This window comes from Macaca nemestrina, chromosome 3, assembly GCF_043159975.1.
Source record: "Macaca nemestrina isolate mMacNem1 chromosome 3, mMacNem.hap1, whole genome shotgun sequence".
NCBI classification, from domain to species: domain Eukaryota; kingdom Metazoa; phylum Chordata; class Mammalia; order Primates; family Cercopithecidae; genus Macaca; species Macaca nemestrina.
The window spans coordinates 74,065,975-74,084,983 of record NC_092127.1 but is presented as its reverse complement, the minus strand read 5'-3'; the positions used below and the strand labels follow the sequence as shown (position 1 = coordinate 74,084,983).

Genomic DNA, 19,009 nt, shown 5'->3' with positions numbered 1-19,009 from the left:
ATTATACTATTGCCAATGGAAATGCAGTAGATCTGACAATTTTTGTAATGGGTTTATTGCTACAACAAGGGCTTTCAAGTTAATCATTATTTTACTGCTTTTTAAGTTTGGATGAGCTAAATATCCTAGCATGATATTTTATCTTCTTTCTATGTGCTGTTTTCCAATATGTAAAAAATTATGTTTGTTTTCTGATAAATGTTACTGTCTGTACTGAATTTTTAGCATATAGTTTAACTTTTCTGCCTCCATTCTTTTTTTTTTTAATTTTAAGAGATTTAAAATAAAGTTGTGCTTTTCTATAGGACACAATGCTTTGAACTGATTTCTCCTGCTTTGAGGTAAAGGCAACAACGTTTGAATGTAACATTTTCAGAACCAGTTTCAATTTCAAGGTCTCTTTCAATTTCCTTTCCTTTCAGTATTAATGATACAAAGTGAAATTGTACTCCACAGGAGCTCCAAACTTTTATTATTTTTTAAAAGGTAGAGCAGTAAGAAAAGCTTAGCATTAAATTATATAATCTTAGCAGGTAGTAAAACTTAATTGTGCTTTTTTATTTAAAAAATTAAATGGTTTCAAAGAGTCAGAACAGATGGGAATAGTTGAAACTGTGGAAAGAGTTCTGAAGGTGCACACGCACGCGCGCACACACACACACGCTCAAAATTAGATTTATTGAGGCCAAAAACCAAATACATATCTTTCTATTATCACATAGCACTGAACAGAAAAGTAGAAGGCTATTCCTTAGTGTAATGATGAGTAACTGTCCAAAATGTAATAACTTTATCCCCAAGAACCAAAGAAAACAAAGCGATCAACTGAATTCTGATTGTACCAAAATGGTAATGTGAGAATTAATCATACCCAAAGTGAACAGATAAGAAACGGATTGGAAGAGACATTAAGTTAGGTATGGAATGAGCAATATGATTTAATGAAATAAATGAAAGTTGTCTTTTGTCTCATTGCTTACAGAACCCCATCTCCATATTTATAGACATGCAAAATATCTCCTCTCCACATTGTGATTACCTTCAAATGGAAAAGGGTTTCATATGGTACACATGTGACTATCCTTGGATGCAATATTTTACGATGAGAATTACAAAGAAATACATTTGGCCTTCTGCAGGCTTGAGAGCTGAGAATAAATACAGATGTGCCCTAAGAACCTACATTTGGGACAAACTCAAAGTTGTGAACAAAATTATTAACCCAAGGAGTTCTATTATTTTTACTTTAAAAAACTCTTCTAGAGACATTTTTCATACAGACAATCTATCTTTTCACCCGCTTTTTCTAGTCTTTCACTTTGCAATGTTATATCTTTTTTTTTTTTTTTAAGGGGGTATGTTCACATGTTCCTCTGTTCTCCACTAGTCCTAGAAGTAAGACAAGTCATTTCAAGGTTTTCTAAACTCTTTAATTAGTAGTAACTAAGGGAAAGAAATTCCACACAGACACATGAGGAGAAGTTGCAATAGCTCTTATGACTTTTATAAGAGTGTTTCTGGTGCTCAGTCTTACTAGGTTAGCTCTCTCTGAAGCTTCAGTATAGGAACTAATTGGCATGTCTTATCTTGAGAGTTATTCCCACTACATCTCTGCAACCCTGTTATTTTTAAATGTTGGTTTTTTTCTGTTTTCTCAGATAGTTCCCATTCCACTGTCCCCATATTGCTCCATAAAAGCAAGCCTTTATTGTTTATATCCTGTAGAGACTAACACGGTGCAGTACTAAATAGTGGCTATTGGGGCATACAAATCATTCAAGGGGAATTAATTTATACTGTAAGGTAAGTGCTATATGGATGCCAATCAATGTGTTCCTTCGTCTTTCTACAAAAGTTGCTAGGTATTCTCTTCATTTGTGCAGCCTAAGAAAAGTTTATGGGCTTTAGGGTGAACAATTCTCAGCAGAGACATTCTGATGTCTCAATTTGGAAAAACTTTTCTCAGAAAGGAATTAACTTTATTTACTATAAACTTCTATAACTCTTTTACATTGTGAAAATGAAAAATGCATTTTCATTTTGAGAGGTCAATACAGTACTCTTTAAGCATCATAAAAACTCTAATTGCAATTAAGTAAACTATTACTGATAATTTGTGAGAGATTTATAACCAAAATTAAAATTCAAAATAGCTGTACATACCTAAACTAAAATTTGCATGAAATATTAAAGTAGGATAGAGTTTCGATATTTAAAATAATTTATACTTTAAAAATTATATCATGAATGCCAGGAGTAACAGGGAAGTAATTGTGATGGTCCGCATTAGATATGTGTTAAATATTATTGGGGAGGACTGCATAAATTTGGGAGTTTATGTAATGATAAGACTGATACCTTTTTTTTCTAGCAGCAGCATTTCAAATGAACATTTACACACACACAAATATACACAAAGAGAGAGAGACACAAAGTTACTTTGTTCAGTGTAGTCCCAACATGGCATTTTTAAATATTTAAATAATTAAAATAATTGTTAAAATTACACAAATGACATTGTAGAAAGAAAATGAGCAAATTTTCTTCTTTCAACTAGTCATTTAGAATAATGTATACTTGAATATATTGAAAAAAGATATTGGAATCTACAAAGAACTTAAATAAATTTACAAGAAAAAAACAAAAAAACTCTCGCCAAAAAGTGGGTGAAGGATATGAACAAACACTTCTCAAAAGAATACATTTATGCAGCCAACAAACATATGAAAAAAAACTCATCATCACTGGTCATTAGATAAATGCAAATCAAAACCACAATGAGATACCCTCTCATATCATTTAGAATGGCAAAATAGGAATGCTTTTACACTGTTGGTGGGAGTGTAAATTAGTTTAACCATTGTGGAAGACAGTGTGCCGATTTTTCAAGGATGTAGAACCAGAAATACCATTTGACTCAGCAATCCCATTACTGGGTATATACCCCAAGAATTAAAAATCAACCTACTATAAAGACACATGCACATATATGTTCACTACAGCACTATTTACAATAGCAAAAACTTGGAACCAAGAGTAATGCCCATCAATGATAGACTGGATTAAGAAAATGTGGCACACATACACCATAGAATACTATGCAGTGATAAAAAAGAATGAGTTCATGTCCTTTGCAGGGACATGCATGAAGCTGGAAACCATCATTCTCAGCAAACTAACACAGGAACAGAAAATTGAACAGCACATGTTCTCACTCATAAATGGGAATTAAATAATGAAAACACATGGACACAGGGAAGGGAACATCACACACTGGAGTCTGTCGGGGGGTGACGGGCAAGGGGAGAGAGAGCATTAGGAAAAATGCCTAAAACATGTGGGGCTTAAAACCTAGATGACAAGTTGATGGGTGCAGCAAACCACCATGGCGCATGTATGGCTATGTAACAAACCTGCACGTTCTGCACATATATCCCAGAACTTAAAGTATAATAATAAAGAAAAAAAGTAGACAGTGTTCAAAATTGCAGGCTAACAGCTAAACTACTTTTAAAAAGTATGGTGCACTTAGTTGAAATTGTAATCTTGAAATAAATGATATTAAATGCTTATATGAGAGGAAAAAAGTGACACTTCATTAATTAATCATATATTTTAGGAAGACATGGAAAGAACATCAGAATAAAATAAAAATTATAGATGGGAGGAACACACAAAGGAAAAAGCAAACATTGAAACAGAAAAGGAAGACAAAATAGTGAGGATTAAGAAAAGGGAAAATGAAGGGAGCTAATTTCTGTCTAATAGATCAATCAAGAGAGAAAACAAAAATGAACAACATTCAAAAAAAAATGTGACATAGTCAACAGGTAGAGAGTTTTAAAGTACAATAATGATCTATTATGAACAACTTAAAACTAGAATTTTTAAGCAAGACAGTTGAGGTATTTTGAGATATTTTTTGAAAATATAAACTGCAAATAACTCATGAAGACAGTAAGAGAAAGAATATACCATAAGCAAAACAACAAAGAGTATACCATAAGCAAGCAAAGTAATTTTAACACATTTCAAAATTAAATTTTCATACTCAGACCATTTCAGAAAATCTTTAAATAATAAATATGGCCAGTATTACATGAACTTCTAGAGGCAACAAAATATGCATACAAAAAATGCCCACAAGAGATGTATGATCATATTGATGTATTTAACTACAATAAATTAAGTTGTTGTATGAATCAAATATCATCATTAAAAGATAAAAAAGACATGAAATATACCATTAGGAGAAGATATATGCAAATATATCAGGCATTAAAATACAGACTATATAAAGAATTTTCAAAAATTAATATAAAATATGAAAATAATTCTAAATTAAAATGAGGAAGAAGACATACAGAGTATGCAAACTGTATAAAAAAGAAATTGTCATTAAGCACAAGAATAGCTATTCATCCACATAATCAGGAAAATACAAAATTTTTAATGTTTGACACTACCAACACTGGAGATAGTAAATACTACAAAGAAAATGAGTTTAGTGAACTAGAGCTATAGGTATCGATGTGGGTGAACCATAGGAGTAAAAGAAAGAGAAAAAGCAATTTGAAGAAAATGTGGATGGTAGAAATATGCTTATATAAATTCAAATTTAAAACATCTAAAATACTAAGCAATTTATTGTTTAGGGATGCTTTCTTATGTGATACAAGTAAAAAGAAAGTTAAGAAAATGATACACTTGAAATTCAGGATATATTTTGCCATTCTAATGGTAGCAAAAAAGTGACGTGATTGGAAAGGTGGTGGTATTATTCTCTATTCTAAACTAAATGGTTTGTGCCAAACTGTTCTTATTATTATCTTTTAAGTTATAGACATTGTTATATATACTCTTTAGAATGTAGGAAATATTTCAAAATTATAAAAATAAAGAAAACACATCAGAAGACTATTTGAATTATTTTGGGGAGAAAAAGTGATGGGTAGAAATGATCAATCCCAGCAACGCTCTAGAGCTAGGCTCAGAGTAGACATGAGTAATGATGAGTTGAATAAAAATAAAAGACAATGTCTATGGCTACATTAACAGTTTAAACTATTTTCTAAATGGTAATAAAATATATTCTAGCTCACTCAGGATTATGTAAACTAGTTGCCATTTTCCATGATAATTTAATGTATTTCAGGGCACCGTGTGTATTTCTATAAGGAGCATGAAAATAGCACATTTTTGTTTTTTTTTTTCTCTTTGGTCATTTTTTAGATATGAAACCATTTTGTGTATCTTTTGCTGGTTATCATTATAGGAACACAGTGGCTTTAACTGAGGAGGCTCATTACAATCTGAGCCAATTAATTGTCTAATTAATTACAATTTATCTCGCCACAGAGAATGACAAAGTATAGAAAACCAATCAGAAAATATCCCAGTGGACTTCCCCTAGGGCTTCTAAAGCATTACCATGAGATTTAAGGACTCTTATAAAAGATTGCTTTTTTACCTTTCTCAGACTTTGTTATCTTCTTACCAAAATATTTCTCAATACTTTCTTTTACCAAAATACTTCTTAATACTTTCTTTTCCTCATGTAGACAATTGCTACAACTTGACTAGTGAAATGGAACTCATGGACTTTAATTGTCTTCTTCCCTGGTGTTTCAAGAAATTGCTCTCAGCTCCCTAATTATCTAATAATGTAAAGTAACCAAAGTCAGCGCCTATATTAGTATTAGACTATTACTATGTAGCTTGTTTTGAGTACTAATAAATTTATGTAATGTCCAATTTGTAAATTAAAATTTAATTTGCATTAAGAACAATAAAAATATTCTGAGCAGAAAATTTTCACATGGTCAGAGGCCTTGTTTTGAAATGCATATTTTTAAAAATTAATAGCTGGTTGGCACACAGGAAAGTGATATACATGAAAGCATGCCTATAAACCACTTGTTTCTAACAAAAAATAGACATATTTGCAACTCTGTCATCAAGAAAATGAACACATAAAACTAAATAAAATTATTTCAATCAATCATAATTTCTAGGCAGAACAACTAAAAGTAAAGATTTAAGTTCCTTTTTGTCTTGACACTTAACCCCTATACGACACTCTAAGTTTAGGAATATCTGTGACACAGTGTCAGTTGGTACATTTCACAGTGATGGTAGGAGGGTCTCATGTTGAAATTCTTATTCATCAAGGAGTCATAAATAGGAAGGGAAAAAAGAGTTCAAAATTCCAGACAAATATTGTAATTTCCCTGTTTCATAAACACTGCTCTCTTTTGAGTCGGGCATTACTTTAATTTTCTTTCTTTGAGGACTTCTTGTACCTACTGAGCATTCATGCTTTCTTCCTTATAACCAATGAAAGGCATACGAGAGCCTCCATTCCCAGTGCATGAGGCATTTTTCCTCTATATGAAACTAACTTGTCATTGGTTTATCACTGAATATTGCAAATAATTTATTCAATCTATTTTCCTTCTTCTTTGATTTATTTCTATTTAATGATTACCATTAAAATTGCAAGTGTTAAGTGTGATGATTTCTCAGTGTACACTGCCAACCTGATGGGGCCAGAAAATCTACATTTATTATTTCAGAAGCCAAATATGGATGCCCACGTTAAATCATTAGACCTTAACCCATTAAAATTATGAGACCGTAAATCAAACTCCTCATCCTTCCAGCACCTTTAACTGTCTGATTCCATACATTTTGATGAACACATCCAGGCTAACAACAGTAGTGATGACATTGCATTTCCAGTTTTCTTTTTGCTCCATTGGGTACATGTTCAAGTTCTGTCAATTCTACTTCTGCATGCACTTTCCTGATCTTCCCTTTCCATCCTGTTTGCCACCAAGATAAGCGGAGTCTATCTTATAGACCAAACTCTGTCTTAGCTACTTTCCTCTCCTTATCTCTTTAATTCTCACCAAAATATTCTGAATTGGGTTGCTTTACATTGGTGTTACAGATATATGGTTTGAGGGTTGATGATATTAGGTTAAGGTAAACTAATAGGTGCAGAAGTTAAGATTCAAACCCAAGCCAAGCCATTGTCTTGTAAAAGAGAGTTTAAACATTCAAGACAGATAGTTCTGGGTTTGTCCCTTGTTCTGCCACTTATTAGCCATATATTAGGCAAGTATCTTAATATTGTTAAGCCTCATTTTATTCATTTGAAGTGTATAAAGCATTACTTCTTAATATTGTTGTGTGCTTGTAAATGATTAGCACCTTTTTAGCATATATTAATATGCTCAATAAATACCTTATTTTAAGTTACAATCATTAGTGTGTTTGTATTATTGTAATAGATTATTTAATTGGTCTCCTCAAAACATCTCCCTGGTTCAAACAACATATTTTCCTTTAATTCCAACTCTGATCATGTCACTTTCTAGCTTAAAAATCCTGAGTGACTCCAGCGGTATCCTATTTTCAACAGAATGAAGGCTAATGTTCTATAACAGGATAGGGGCTTTATATTCTGGCCACAAACAGAACCTACATTTAGTCCAACTATTTCTCATTTACCTTATAATTCAATTAACACAGGCAACTTCCCATTCTCAAAAATATCCTGATATTTTCAGCCAAGTCTGAGCTTAGGCTGATCCACCGGCCTAGAATACACTGCCCAGCTATCTTTGCTACAATTCTGTCCAGTGATCACAGAGGACTCAAATGCCACATCCTCCATTAAACATTCCTAGTTCCTAGAGGAAGAATTACTGTCACCTTGTCTTTGTCCCCATTGTGTACAATAATGTTGGCATGGTATATATTGCATTCTGCCTTGCAATGCAAAAATTGTGAATATGTCCTGTCTATACTACTGAAATCAGGAACTGAATACATATTTGTGTGAACTCTCTAATAAAGACTGATATACAAAGGAAAAGGTATTGCTGGTAAGCATTTTCTCAACTTTTTAATTTTTATTTTAAAATGTATTTTTATACAGTTTTGGTAATTTTTTAAGTGTAGAATAACCCTATTTGCTTCCATAAATGAACCTTTTTAAAACAGATGATTTTTCTTTCCATTGATAAAGTGAAATGTGTGCTGCTACTTGAAAGAATTCAGAAGAAATGAAAACCTAGATTACTCACACTGAGATGTTCAATAAAAGAAGAAAAATCATGATTAAATATAGCCTGTACAGTAACTGTCCTCTTGAAAGTAAATTTGAGGTTGTCCAAGGTCACTACTGATTGCCAAAATACATGATAATAGATCTTCTCTTTTCAAACAAGCCAAATTCTACTTACTAAAACAATTTAATTGACACAGTGATACTCCTTGTTTACATGGAATATAAACCATTCTTATTATAAGCCCTTGATACTGCCTGCTTTTCTCCTTGATCAATTGAGGTGCATCTAATTCGCACAGCTGGGCACCTAAGGATTTCATGATGTTCCAAATGTAATCCCTCCCTGACAAGGGAGACGTAGGGAGTTCTGTATCAGGATATCAAGACCATCATTTCTGGGAAGTATTGCTGATGGCTCCTCTCTCCTGCACAGGCTTGCTGTGACCGAGCTCCTAACTTCCTAACTACCACATTCTCTGTCATGTGCACTATGTCAAACTCCACATTGTGATGTAATTATCCAATCCCACATTTCCTCCAGGAGTAAGCCACTGCTGTCTGTGCCATTTTTCTCAAGATGACTGCTGCCCACAAAACTGAACTCAGACATTTAGTACCTTCTGTCGACTACCGAATATCTTTGATAAATGCTGATTCCCACTAGTCCAGGCCACTGCCCAGCTCTTATGCTACACTTGCTGATTGTATGCTGGGTCACCCGCCTAGAAACTGCCAGTAACTTTCACATACTGCTTGCTTCACTGCCTGGCTGGGTCATCCACCCAATTCTTGCTGCCTGGACTCTTTGCATTGCTAAATCTACACTGGCTGATATGCATCAAATCTGGATTCCATCTACCACAAACCAGACTTTGTTTTTCATCTGTAACTCTGAAAATGATTCATACCTCATTGAGTTTGAAGTATGAAATATTCTAAAAACAGATTTTTTACTAGTTTACCAAATACAACAAACTTATTTATAATCATAAAATATAGAAAACTAATATTTTCATTTACCAAGGTAGCCCCTCATCTTCTGTGCTAATGTTCACAGGATAAATAATGTCTTATTTTCTAAAGGCACCAACTTAGTAATCTTGAGGGTTTTTTTCTCTCTCATCCAACCCTTATTCAAATTAGGAATCAAATTTTTAAATTTTATTTTATACTAGGTTTCTTCTTTGCTGTTCATAGCAACCTGTCTCCTGTTTAATGACATTATAATTCTTAACATATTTTGACCGGAATTTTTTTTTCAGATATTTACATTACTAATGGAAGAGTCCTTCTTAAATATAGTAATCTTATCATTTTCTTGTTTAAAAAAGAGAAGATTTCAAATGGCTGTTGGAACTAAAATTTATTTCCCTGTATTTTCAAGACTCTCTATTAACTGTTTTTTATATCTGTTAACTTATCACCTTTGTTTTCATCATCAAATTTGTACAGTTTATTACTTTTTCACTTTATAGTTTTAAGCATATGGTTTTCAACTCATAAAATATATCGTGAAATAAAGGCATGAAAACATTCCTGTTAAGACATCGGTAAATTACTTGTATCTAGATCAAGTCTTAATACTAGCCTAGGTTCAGATCCATTGAAAACACTACATGGGAAGGAAAACCAAACCAATTAGCTTGCTAGCTACTTATTTTGGACTCCAAGTTTATAACATAGATTTTGTTTTCCACTTTTGTTGTAGATGCAAAATATAAAAATCACTTGCTTCAAGATAAAGTTCAAAACTATCCTCAAATTATTCTTTCTTTAGAAAGTAAATCAGTTCTGGCCGGGCGCTGTGTCTCACACCTGTAATCCCAGCACTTTGGGAGGCCAAGGCGGATGGATCACGAGATCAGGAGATCGAGACCGTTCTGGCTAACATGGTGAAACCTCGTCTCCAAAATAAAATAAATTAAATAAATTAAAAAATACAAAAAAAATTAGCCGAGCGTGGTGGTGGGTGCCTGTAGTCCCAGCTACTCGGGAGGCTGAGGCAGGAGAATGACGTGAACCCGGAAGTGGAGCTTGCAGTGAGCCAAGATTGTGCCACTGCACTCCAGCCTGGGCATCAGAGCGAGGCTCCATCCCAAACAAAGAAAAAAAAAAAAAAAAAAGAAAGAAAGTAAATCAGTTCTGTGACTAAATGGTTCTGCTCTCACAAAAAAAGTTAAAAGACAATATTATAACTGTCAATTAAATATTTTTTAATCATTTGTAAGGTTGCTTATTACATTCTTTAGGGCATAACTAGATGTGTGAGAAAAACTGTTACCTCTTAATTTCGGAGTTGACTTATATACATAAAGATGCTAAGTGAGAATTAAGGTCAGTGATTATGCAGGGACTCAAGTTAAAAAGAAATAACCATCTGCTGGAGTCATTAGGGGATGTGTCACATTCTTATAAAAAGTAGAACTTAAAATATGGGTAGATTCAGGAAAAGTAGTTTAGTAAAGGCACAGAAACTGAGAAAAATAGGTCGTGGTAGACATGAGATAGTCATAGTTGAAAACTATATAGTGGGCAAGTGTAACAAAAAACAGTGTGTATTGAGAAGTGGGAAGGATAGATATTGAAATGTATATTTGAGCTGGCTCACAAGAAATATTGAAATTAGAAATTTGGTTTTATCAGAATAAACAGACAACCTACAGAATGGGAAGAAACTTTTGCAAACTATGCATCTGACAAAGGTCTAATATCCAGTATCTATAAGGAACTTAAGTAAATTTACAAGAAAAAAAAACAAACAACCCATTATGGGCAGATGACATGAACAGACACTTTTCAAAAGTACACATACATGCGGCCATAAGCATATGAAAAAAAGCTCAACATCACTGATCATTAGAGAAATGCAAATCAAAACCACAATGAGATACCATCTCACACCAGTCAGGATGGCTCCATGCCTATAATCCCAGTACTTTGGGAGGCTGAGGAGGGCAGATCACTTGAAGTCAGGAGTTCAAGACCAGCCCGGCCAACATGGTGAAACCCCATCTCTACTAAAGCTGAGTGTGGCGGCACATGTCTGTATTCCTAGCTCCTCAGGAAACTGTGGCAAGAGAATTGTTTGAACCCAGGATGTGGAGGTTGCAGTGAGTCGAGATCTTGCCGCTACACTCCAGCCTGGGTGACAGAATGAGACTCTATCTCTAAATAAACAAATAAATAAAAATAAAAGTAAAAAAATAACAGATGCAGGAGAGGTTGCGGAGAAAAAGGAATGCTTATATACTATTGGTTGGAATGTAAATTAGTTCAACCACTGAGGAAGACAGTGTGGCAATTCCTCGAGGACCTAAAAACAGAACTGCCATTCGACCCAGAAATCCCATTATTATATATATATACCCAAAGGAATGTACATCATTTTATTACGAAGACACATACATGCATACAATCATTGCAGCACTCTTCAAAATAACAAAGATATGGAATTGATCTAAATGTCTATTAACAGTAGACTGGATATAGAAAATATAGTACATATATACCTTGGAATACTATGCAGCCATGAACAAGAGTGAGATCATATCCTTTGCAGGAACATGGATGTAGCTGGGAACAGATATGGAAACTAATATGGAAACAGAAAACCAAAAAACACATGTTCTCACTTATAAGCAGGAGCTAAAAGATGAGAACACATGTCATTCCCCATAGAGGGGAATGACAGATACTGGGGCCTACTGGAGGGTGGAGAGTGGGAAGAGGGTGATGGCTTTAAGGACCACAGTTATATTAACAGGTCAAAACATGACCATATGTCTGACTTAATTGATAGATAATATTTTACCATCTTTAAAAATATAATTAGTTTCTAGGAGCTTATATACATGAGTAATCTTTCTCATATATCTTGAATTTTTAGGTATACAATGAAATTTTATTAATAAAAAAATGATAGTTACTGAAACTGTCTGAATTTAATTTTGATTGCCTTATAAAAGGACATTGATTTTTATCTCAGTAGCATTAGTTGGAGAAGAGAATGATAAAATGAAATAAGGCATGAATAATTCTACAAAAAAAAAAGATATGCAGTAGATAGCTTAGGCCAATTATAACTAAGTATTAGAAATAATGAACACTTAATTTCAGTCAAAAAACACATATTCTGGCCGGGTACAGTGGCTCATGCCTGTAATCCCAGCACTTTGGGAGACAGAGATGGGTGAATCACTTGAGGTCAGAAGTTTGAGACCAGCATGGCCAACATGGTGAAACCTCGTCTCTACTAAAAAAACAAAAATTAGCCAGGTGTGGTGGTGTGCTCCTGTAGTCCCAGCTACTTGGGAGGCTGAGGCAGGAGAATCGCTTGAACCCAGGAGGTGGAGGTTGCAGTGAGCTGAGATTGTGCCACTACATTCCAGCCTGGGCAATAAATAGAGTGAGACTCCATTTCAAAATGAAGAATAATAAAAATAAAATAAAAACTAAAATAAAAACTAGTATTCTTTTCAATGCATTAAAATTCTTTGCCTTAAAAGTACTTACTCTTTAACAGTATAATTCAGAATCTCTATCTCAAAAGAGAAAATTGGGCTCAGATGAAAATATGCCTTCACAAACACACACACACACACACTCACCCAGAGACACACACACACACACACACATTGATAGAGTCAGGTGGTGCTGAGGATAAGGCTATGTCTGAATTTGTTAATGCTCTTGCTATTCCAGTCTAATTGTGGGAGTGGCTGAAGAAGAGTCCAATTACAAACATAACCAAGATTTTTTATCCGTAACACTCCTGCTTTCCTTAATTTGTTTTATTGAGGAACAGAATACCTCTTTCATACCTTGAAATAGGGATGACATTTGAATTTCAAATTCAAATAGGTATTTCATACAAATTGAAATATGTATGAAATACCTATTAAAATACCAACTGAATGCCTCTTTTATACTATTTTGGAGTAATATAGAAAATTGTCAGTAACTATGCAGCACCATTGTTCTAGAATTGGGGTAGAGTTTGAAGGAGAATAAAATTCTCTTTGTGCACTAGTGTATTACTGTTGTACTACCAGAAAAAGAAAAAAAAAAACAAAAACATGAGAGTGGAGAATATGAGACTATCAAAACTTTTTGACACATAATTGAAATTATTTCCCACAAAATTGTATTTATCCAAAAAATAAAGTCAAAAAGCAAAAACTGTGACTAGAACATTTTTTCTTTGGACATATAAGTAACCTAGTATGTAAATAGTTTTCAATTCTCAATTCCAATCAAATTTCTCATATTTATTCATTAATATGTCTGAGGGAAATATTCAAATTACAGAAGTTTAAGAAAAACACAGATAAAATCCAGAAAGCTTATTTAATAAAATAATAGAAGAAAACTGCTCAAACCCAAGGAAAAACACAAATATTCAGGCAGAGGAAGGCCAAACAACACTACACCAAGACATGGTATAGTCAAACAGTAAACAATCAAAGACAAAGGATCTTGAAAGCAGCAAGAGAAAAGCATACAAAATATGCTTGAAGGACTTGAAGAAGGCACCAATAAATGGAAAGCTTATCCCCACTAGTAAGGTAGAAAAATTATTATTGTTGAATGTCTATGATATCCAAAATGATCTACAGATTCAAAACAATTCCTATCAAAATCCCAAGGACATTTTTCACAAAAATAGAAAAAAAAATTTAAAAGATATTAAAATGTATATGAAACTACAAAAGATCCAAATAACCAAAGCAATCTCGAGGAAAACAAATATACTTCAAAATATACTACAAAGCTATAGTAATCACAACAGCATGATACTAGCATAAAAACAGGCACACAGTCCAATGGAATAAAATGGTGAGCACAGAAAAAAATTCTTGCATTTACAGTCAATAGATTTTCAGCAAAGTTTCTAAGAACAGATAATAGGGAAAGGGCAGTCTCTTCAATAAATGGTGTTAGGAAAACCGGGTATCTATATGCAGAAGAATGAAATTAGAGCTTCATCTCACACTATATTAAAAAATCAACTTAAAATTGATGAAAGACTTAATTGTAGGACCTAAACCCATAAAATGACTAAAAGAAACCAAAGAGGAAACCTCTATGACATTGTTCTGGGCAAGTTTTTTTAGATATGACCCCAAAAGCACAAGTAACAAAAGTAAAAATAAACAAATGGAATTACATCAAACAAAAAAGCTTCTATACAGCAATGGAAGCAACAGAGTGAAGAGACAACATAGGAAATGGGAGAAAACATTGCAAACTATACATCTGATAAGAGGTAATAGCTAAAGAACATATCAAATTCAAGTAACTCAATAGTAAGAAAACAAATAACTCACCTAAAAAATGAGCAAAAGGCCTGAATAAACATTTATCAAAAGAAAACATAAATGACCAATAGGCTTATAAAAATACTCAACATCGCTAATCATCAGGGAAATGCATGTCAAAACCATAATGAGATATCACATCATACCTGTTAGAATGGCTGTTATCAAAAGGACAAATGGTAACAAGTGTTGGCAGGGATGTGGAGAAGGGGGAACCCTCATATACACGGGTGGAAATATAATTAGTATAGCCACTATGGAAAACAACATGCAGATTCTTCAAAAAATTAAAAATGGAACTACCATATGATCTAGCAATCCTACTATTGAGTATATATCCAAAGGAAATGAATTCAACTTATCAAAGAGATATCTGTACTTCCTTGCTCATTTAAGCATTATTTACAATATTTAAGATATAGAATCAGCCTGAGTGTCTATCAGTGGATACATGAGTAAAGAAAATGAGATACATATACACAATGAAATATTATTCAGACTTCAAAAAGAAGAAAATCCTGTAATTTGTGACAACATGGATGACTTAGAGGACATTATGTTAATTGAAATAAGCAAGGCAGAGCAAAATAAATACATAATCTCAACTTTTTGTGGAGTCTAAAAAAATTAAACTCAAAGAAACAGAGAGTAAAATGGTAGTTCCCAGAGGTTGAGAGTGAGGAGGTTGGAGAGATTTTGGTTAAAATACACAAAATTTCATGTTGATTGGAAGAATAAGTTGAAGAAACCTATAGTAGATTCTAGTAGTAACAATGTATCATATTTTTGAAAATTACTAAAAGAGTGGATTTTAAGTGTTTTCACCAAAAAATGATAAGTATCTGGGATAATTAATTCCTATGTCATTTTGCTGTATCTAAACATTTCATGATTTACACATATTTCAAAACATCATATTGTACATGAAAAATATATATTGTTTTTGTCAATAAAAAAGTAAAAATAAAAATAATTCTGAGGGACAACCAGAAATAACAACAAAAAAGGCAGTAAAGAGTATTTTCTTCAAAAACACAGTTCAGTTAATATGTGTACATACATAAATACTATACATTACTTCATATACAGGATATAATTCTATCCATAAGAACACACACTAATAAATATATACACACACACATAGCCTTTCTGATTCTCTCTCCATATGTGACACTGCTCAAGCCTTTGTTAAATTTCAATATTATTTTATTCTGTTTGGGGTTATGTCAGTTGAGAGAGCCATCAGCGACTTTTGAATATTATTTTGAGCAGCAGTGAGTAACAATTTGTTTTTCTATTTGAGAAAAAAGTGAAATAGCTGAATTTGAGCTGGTTAAATTCATTTAGACTTGTAAAGAACTTTTTAATTCATATTGTTCTTTAGCCTGAAACTTGGAAATGCTATATTTTCAGGGTGTGAAGAAAGGAAACAACCACTCAGAGAACCTTTTGAAGTAACTGGCCTCTTGTTAAGCCTATGGTTTCAAAATTAAAAGAACACTATCATTTATACTAATTAAAGAGAATAATACATACTAAAAATGTAAAAGAAAAAATGAGAAAAATCTGGATGGAACTCAATTGTCGTCACTTTATCTTTTCTTAACAGTCTTGAAATAAAATATTTGGGTCACAGTCAAGCAGTGCTTCATAGGAACTTATGAAAAACAGAGTTCATTAGTTCACATAAACTTTGAAGCTTTTTAAAAAGTAAACTTATTCTACTGCTTTCAATCATTTTGCTTTTCAGTGGCCATCAGGTCTTATGATGAAAAAAATGCCCTGTTATTTTGAAGAGGTATCCAAATTTTATCTTTGGAAGATAAACACTTTAACAGAAGATCCAAAAAAGTCAATAACACCTTAACACTCTTTGATTCCTTTATTATTCTCAATTGTGTCCTCTAATTTTTGTTTATGTGTTTGCTAAAATTATTTACACACAAAATAAATTTAGTTGTACGTAGGATGAGATAGTCACAAGTAAAAGATCAGGTGAGAGTACTGCATCAAGATTGTTTAAAAGATGATTATCTTCAGAATTGTGCACCTAATCTTGTGTAGCATAGTGGGTTTATTTTTATTTAGTAGCAATCCCAGGCTGAATCTGTTATTCAGTCTCAATTGATCAAAACCTAGAAGTGCTATCAGCAACATTGCTGTGTTTTCCCAAATAATGCAATAAATAAATAATATAGGTATAATAATGAAAGCTACCTGAGGCCAACCCAATGCCACATTCCTTATAAAATGATTTGTTTTTGCTAATATCTGTATTTTCAGATATCTGAACATTTCATATGAGCAAATATTATGCTTGGTTGAGATTGTAGAAAGGTCTTGTGCTGTTTCTCCATTATTCTATTTACACCACAATTTTCAAACCCAAGTTTGGCAGGATTTGGCAGGGTAAATAATCCATAAATAGAGTTATATGGCTATCTTAGTCTCACTGTTACAAACTGCAACATGTGCTATAATAAGGGAGGCTGTTATAAGTGGTTCTAGGTGGGATGGGAAAGACTTAAGAAGAGGCAAGGAGGCCAGACACTGGCTCATGCCTGTAATTCCAGCACTTTGGGAGGTTGAGGCAGGTGGATCATGAGGTCAGGAGTTTAAGACCAGCATAGCCAAGATGGTGAAACCCCATCTCTACTTAAAATGCAAAAATTAGCCAGACCTGTGGCAGGCACCTGTAATCCCAGCTACCCAGGAGGCTGAGGCAGAGAATTGCTTGAACCCAGGAGGCGGAGGTTGCAGTGAGCCAAGATCACATCACTGTACTCCAGCCTAGATGACAGAGCAAGACTCTGTTCTGAAAAAAAAAAAGAAAGAAAGAAAAAGAAGAAGAAAAGAAGAAAGAAAGAAAAATGAGGCAAGGCGATTAAGTTCACTAACTCTTTGGGGTATTTTAGCTCTGTCCCATTCTGAAGCTTCTGGTGTGTGTTGTATGTGTGTGTAAAGAATGGTTAAGTCTTGGTTCAAGATTTTTCTAAATGGCTATTTTATTTCAACTCTACTGCATCTTAAAACTTTAGTGATTAGTAATCTATCATATTTGGAATATTTTACCAGTACCACATTGTGAAATACAAATTTCGATGTTATTTATACATATGCTTACCTTCACATCTTTGACATTCATCCTTGTTCCCTCTTTCCCAACAAATATATCATCAATGTCCACAAGGATGTACCTGTCCAAGGACAATGTCAGCCTCTTCCCTGACAAGAAGGAGATGGCATCTATGAAGATGAGCTTGTGCAGCCAAAAGTTCAAGTTGTTGCCAAAAAGTACTCGCTGAATTCCATCATGAAGCCCCAGATCCTGAATCACCGTTGCAAAGAGTTTTTTGCTAGACAAGGATGAAAGGGATTTTTCTGTCTGTAATTCAGTTAAAAGTACAGGCTGGTAGGTTGAATGATTATATTGGAAAATAGTCCAGTCTTCCCCAGGAAGAGGGCCTTTCTCAACCTTGGGGGCTTTGGTAATATGTAGCAAAGGAGATTGAGGGTTAACAAAACAGTCCTTTAGAGCTAGATTATTGAAAAGGTTTAACGGAAAGCCTTTTAATTGTGTACTTGGTAAGCTGTTCTCATTGGCTTTATGAAAACCGATTATACTAACACTGTATTCCACACAGTATTTTTCTAAAAGCTCTCGATTCCATGAGTCCATGCTGACGTACTTCAGAATATTTTCATAAATAACTAAAGTATATTTCCCTTTGCCATTATCTGTAAGAGGAGGTATATCTCCCTTTCCAGGGGCAATGACCATGTGGTACTGAAATCGGCTGGACTCCAAAATAGCTATGATATCTTGACCAAGTTGAGAGTATTGGCTCTCCACAAAGAGAAGGACAGTAGGGTCAGTTTTGGATGTATCAATAGGTTTCACTGTTTTCAGCTCCATTGACCGATATGGTAGAATTTTGATGTCAGCGCATTCTGCTTCTGCAGTGGTTTCGATAAGTGTCATTTCCTGTTTGTAGCCAGAGTAGAGAAAATAGGCAGAAATGACAATGCTCACCAAGCAAAAGGTAGCTAAGAGAACAATCAATGTTCGAAAACTTCTCCGAAGTTTCACAATAAGATTCATTTTTTAAGATAATGTTTTGGAAGCTTTTCCCCAATTTCTTTTCCTAAAGTGCCATAGTGAATAAAGTATGAGATGTTGCAAATATGACTTCCCCAGAGTTCATGTAACCATTGCAAATCATGTAAAATGTTTGAAGGGAGCACAACTGAATTAAAGCTGGAAGGCAATAGACGGGGAGGACATAAGTTGAGATTTTGAATATGTCCAATATCAAGAATTGCTGCAGAATCCTCTAAGCATAATCTGAAAGAGAGGAGAAACGTAATAACTAAGACAAAAATAGAAATAAAAATATATATTTGTATATAAATGCTGATGCTCAAGAAACATATATAGCAATGATAATTTTAGTGTTTTAATATGATAAAATATTAATAACCTGATGTTTACAGTCAACTTAACTACCAGAGTACGGTAGATTTTTTGATAACTTCCAGAACACAGAATCCAATTTTATTTTTGCCTAAACATCCATATGTATATAGGAACATGTATTGAGATCATTTTCTAACT

At 33.6% G+C, this 19,009-nt stretch overlaps 1 protein-coding gene across 1 annotated transcript in view; it reads right to left on the bottom strand.

Moving 5' to 3' along the window:
* LOC105486211 (N-deacetylase and N-sulfotransferase 4) overlaps positions 1 to 19,009 on the bottom strand; it is a 291,093-nt gene that overhangs the window by 234,812 nt on the left and 37,272 nt on the right. The window contains exon 2 of the mRNA XM_011748923.3: positions 17,519 to 18,739. Within this exon, the coding sequence (XP_011747225.2) occupies positions 17,519 to 18,496 (978 nt within the window). The 5' untranslated portion in view covers positions 18,497 to 18,739. The remainder of the gene's footprint in view (positions 1 to 17,518; positions 18,740 to 19,009) is intronic.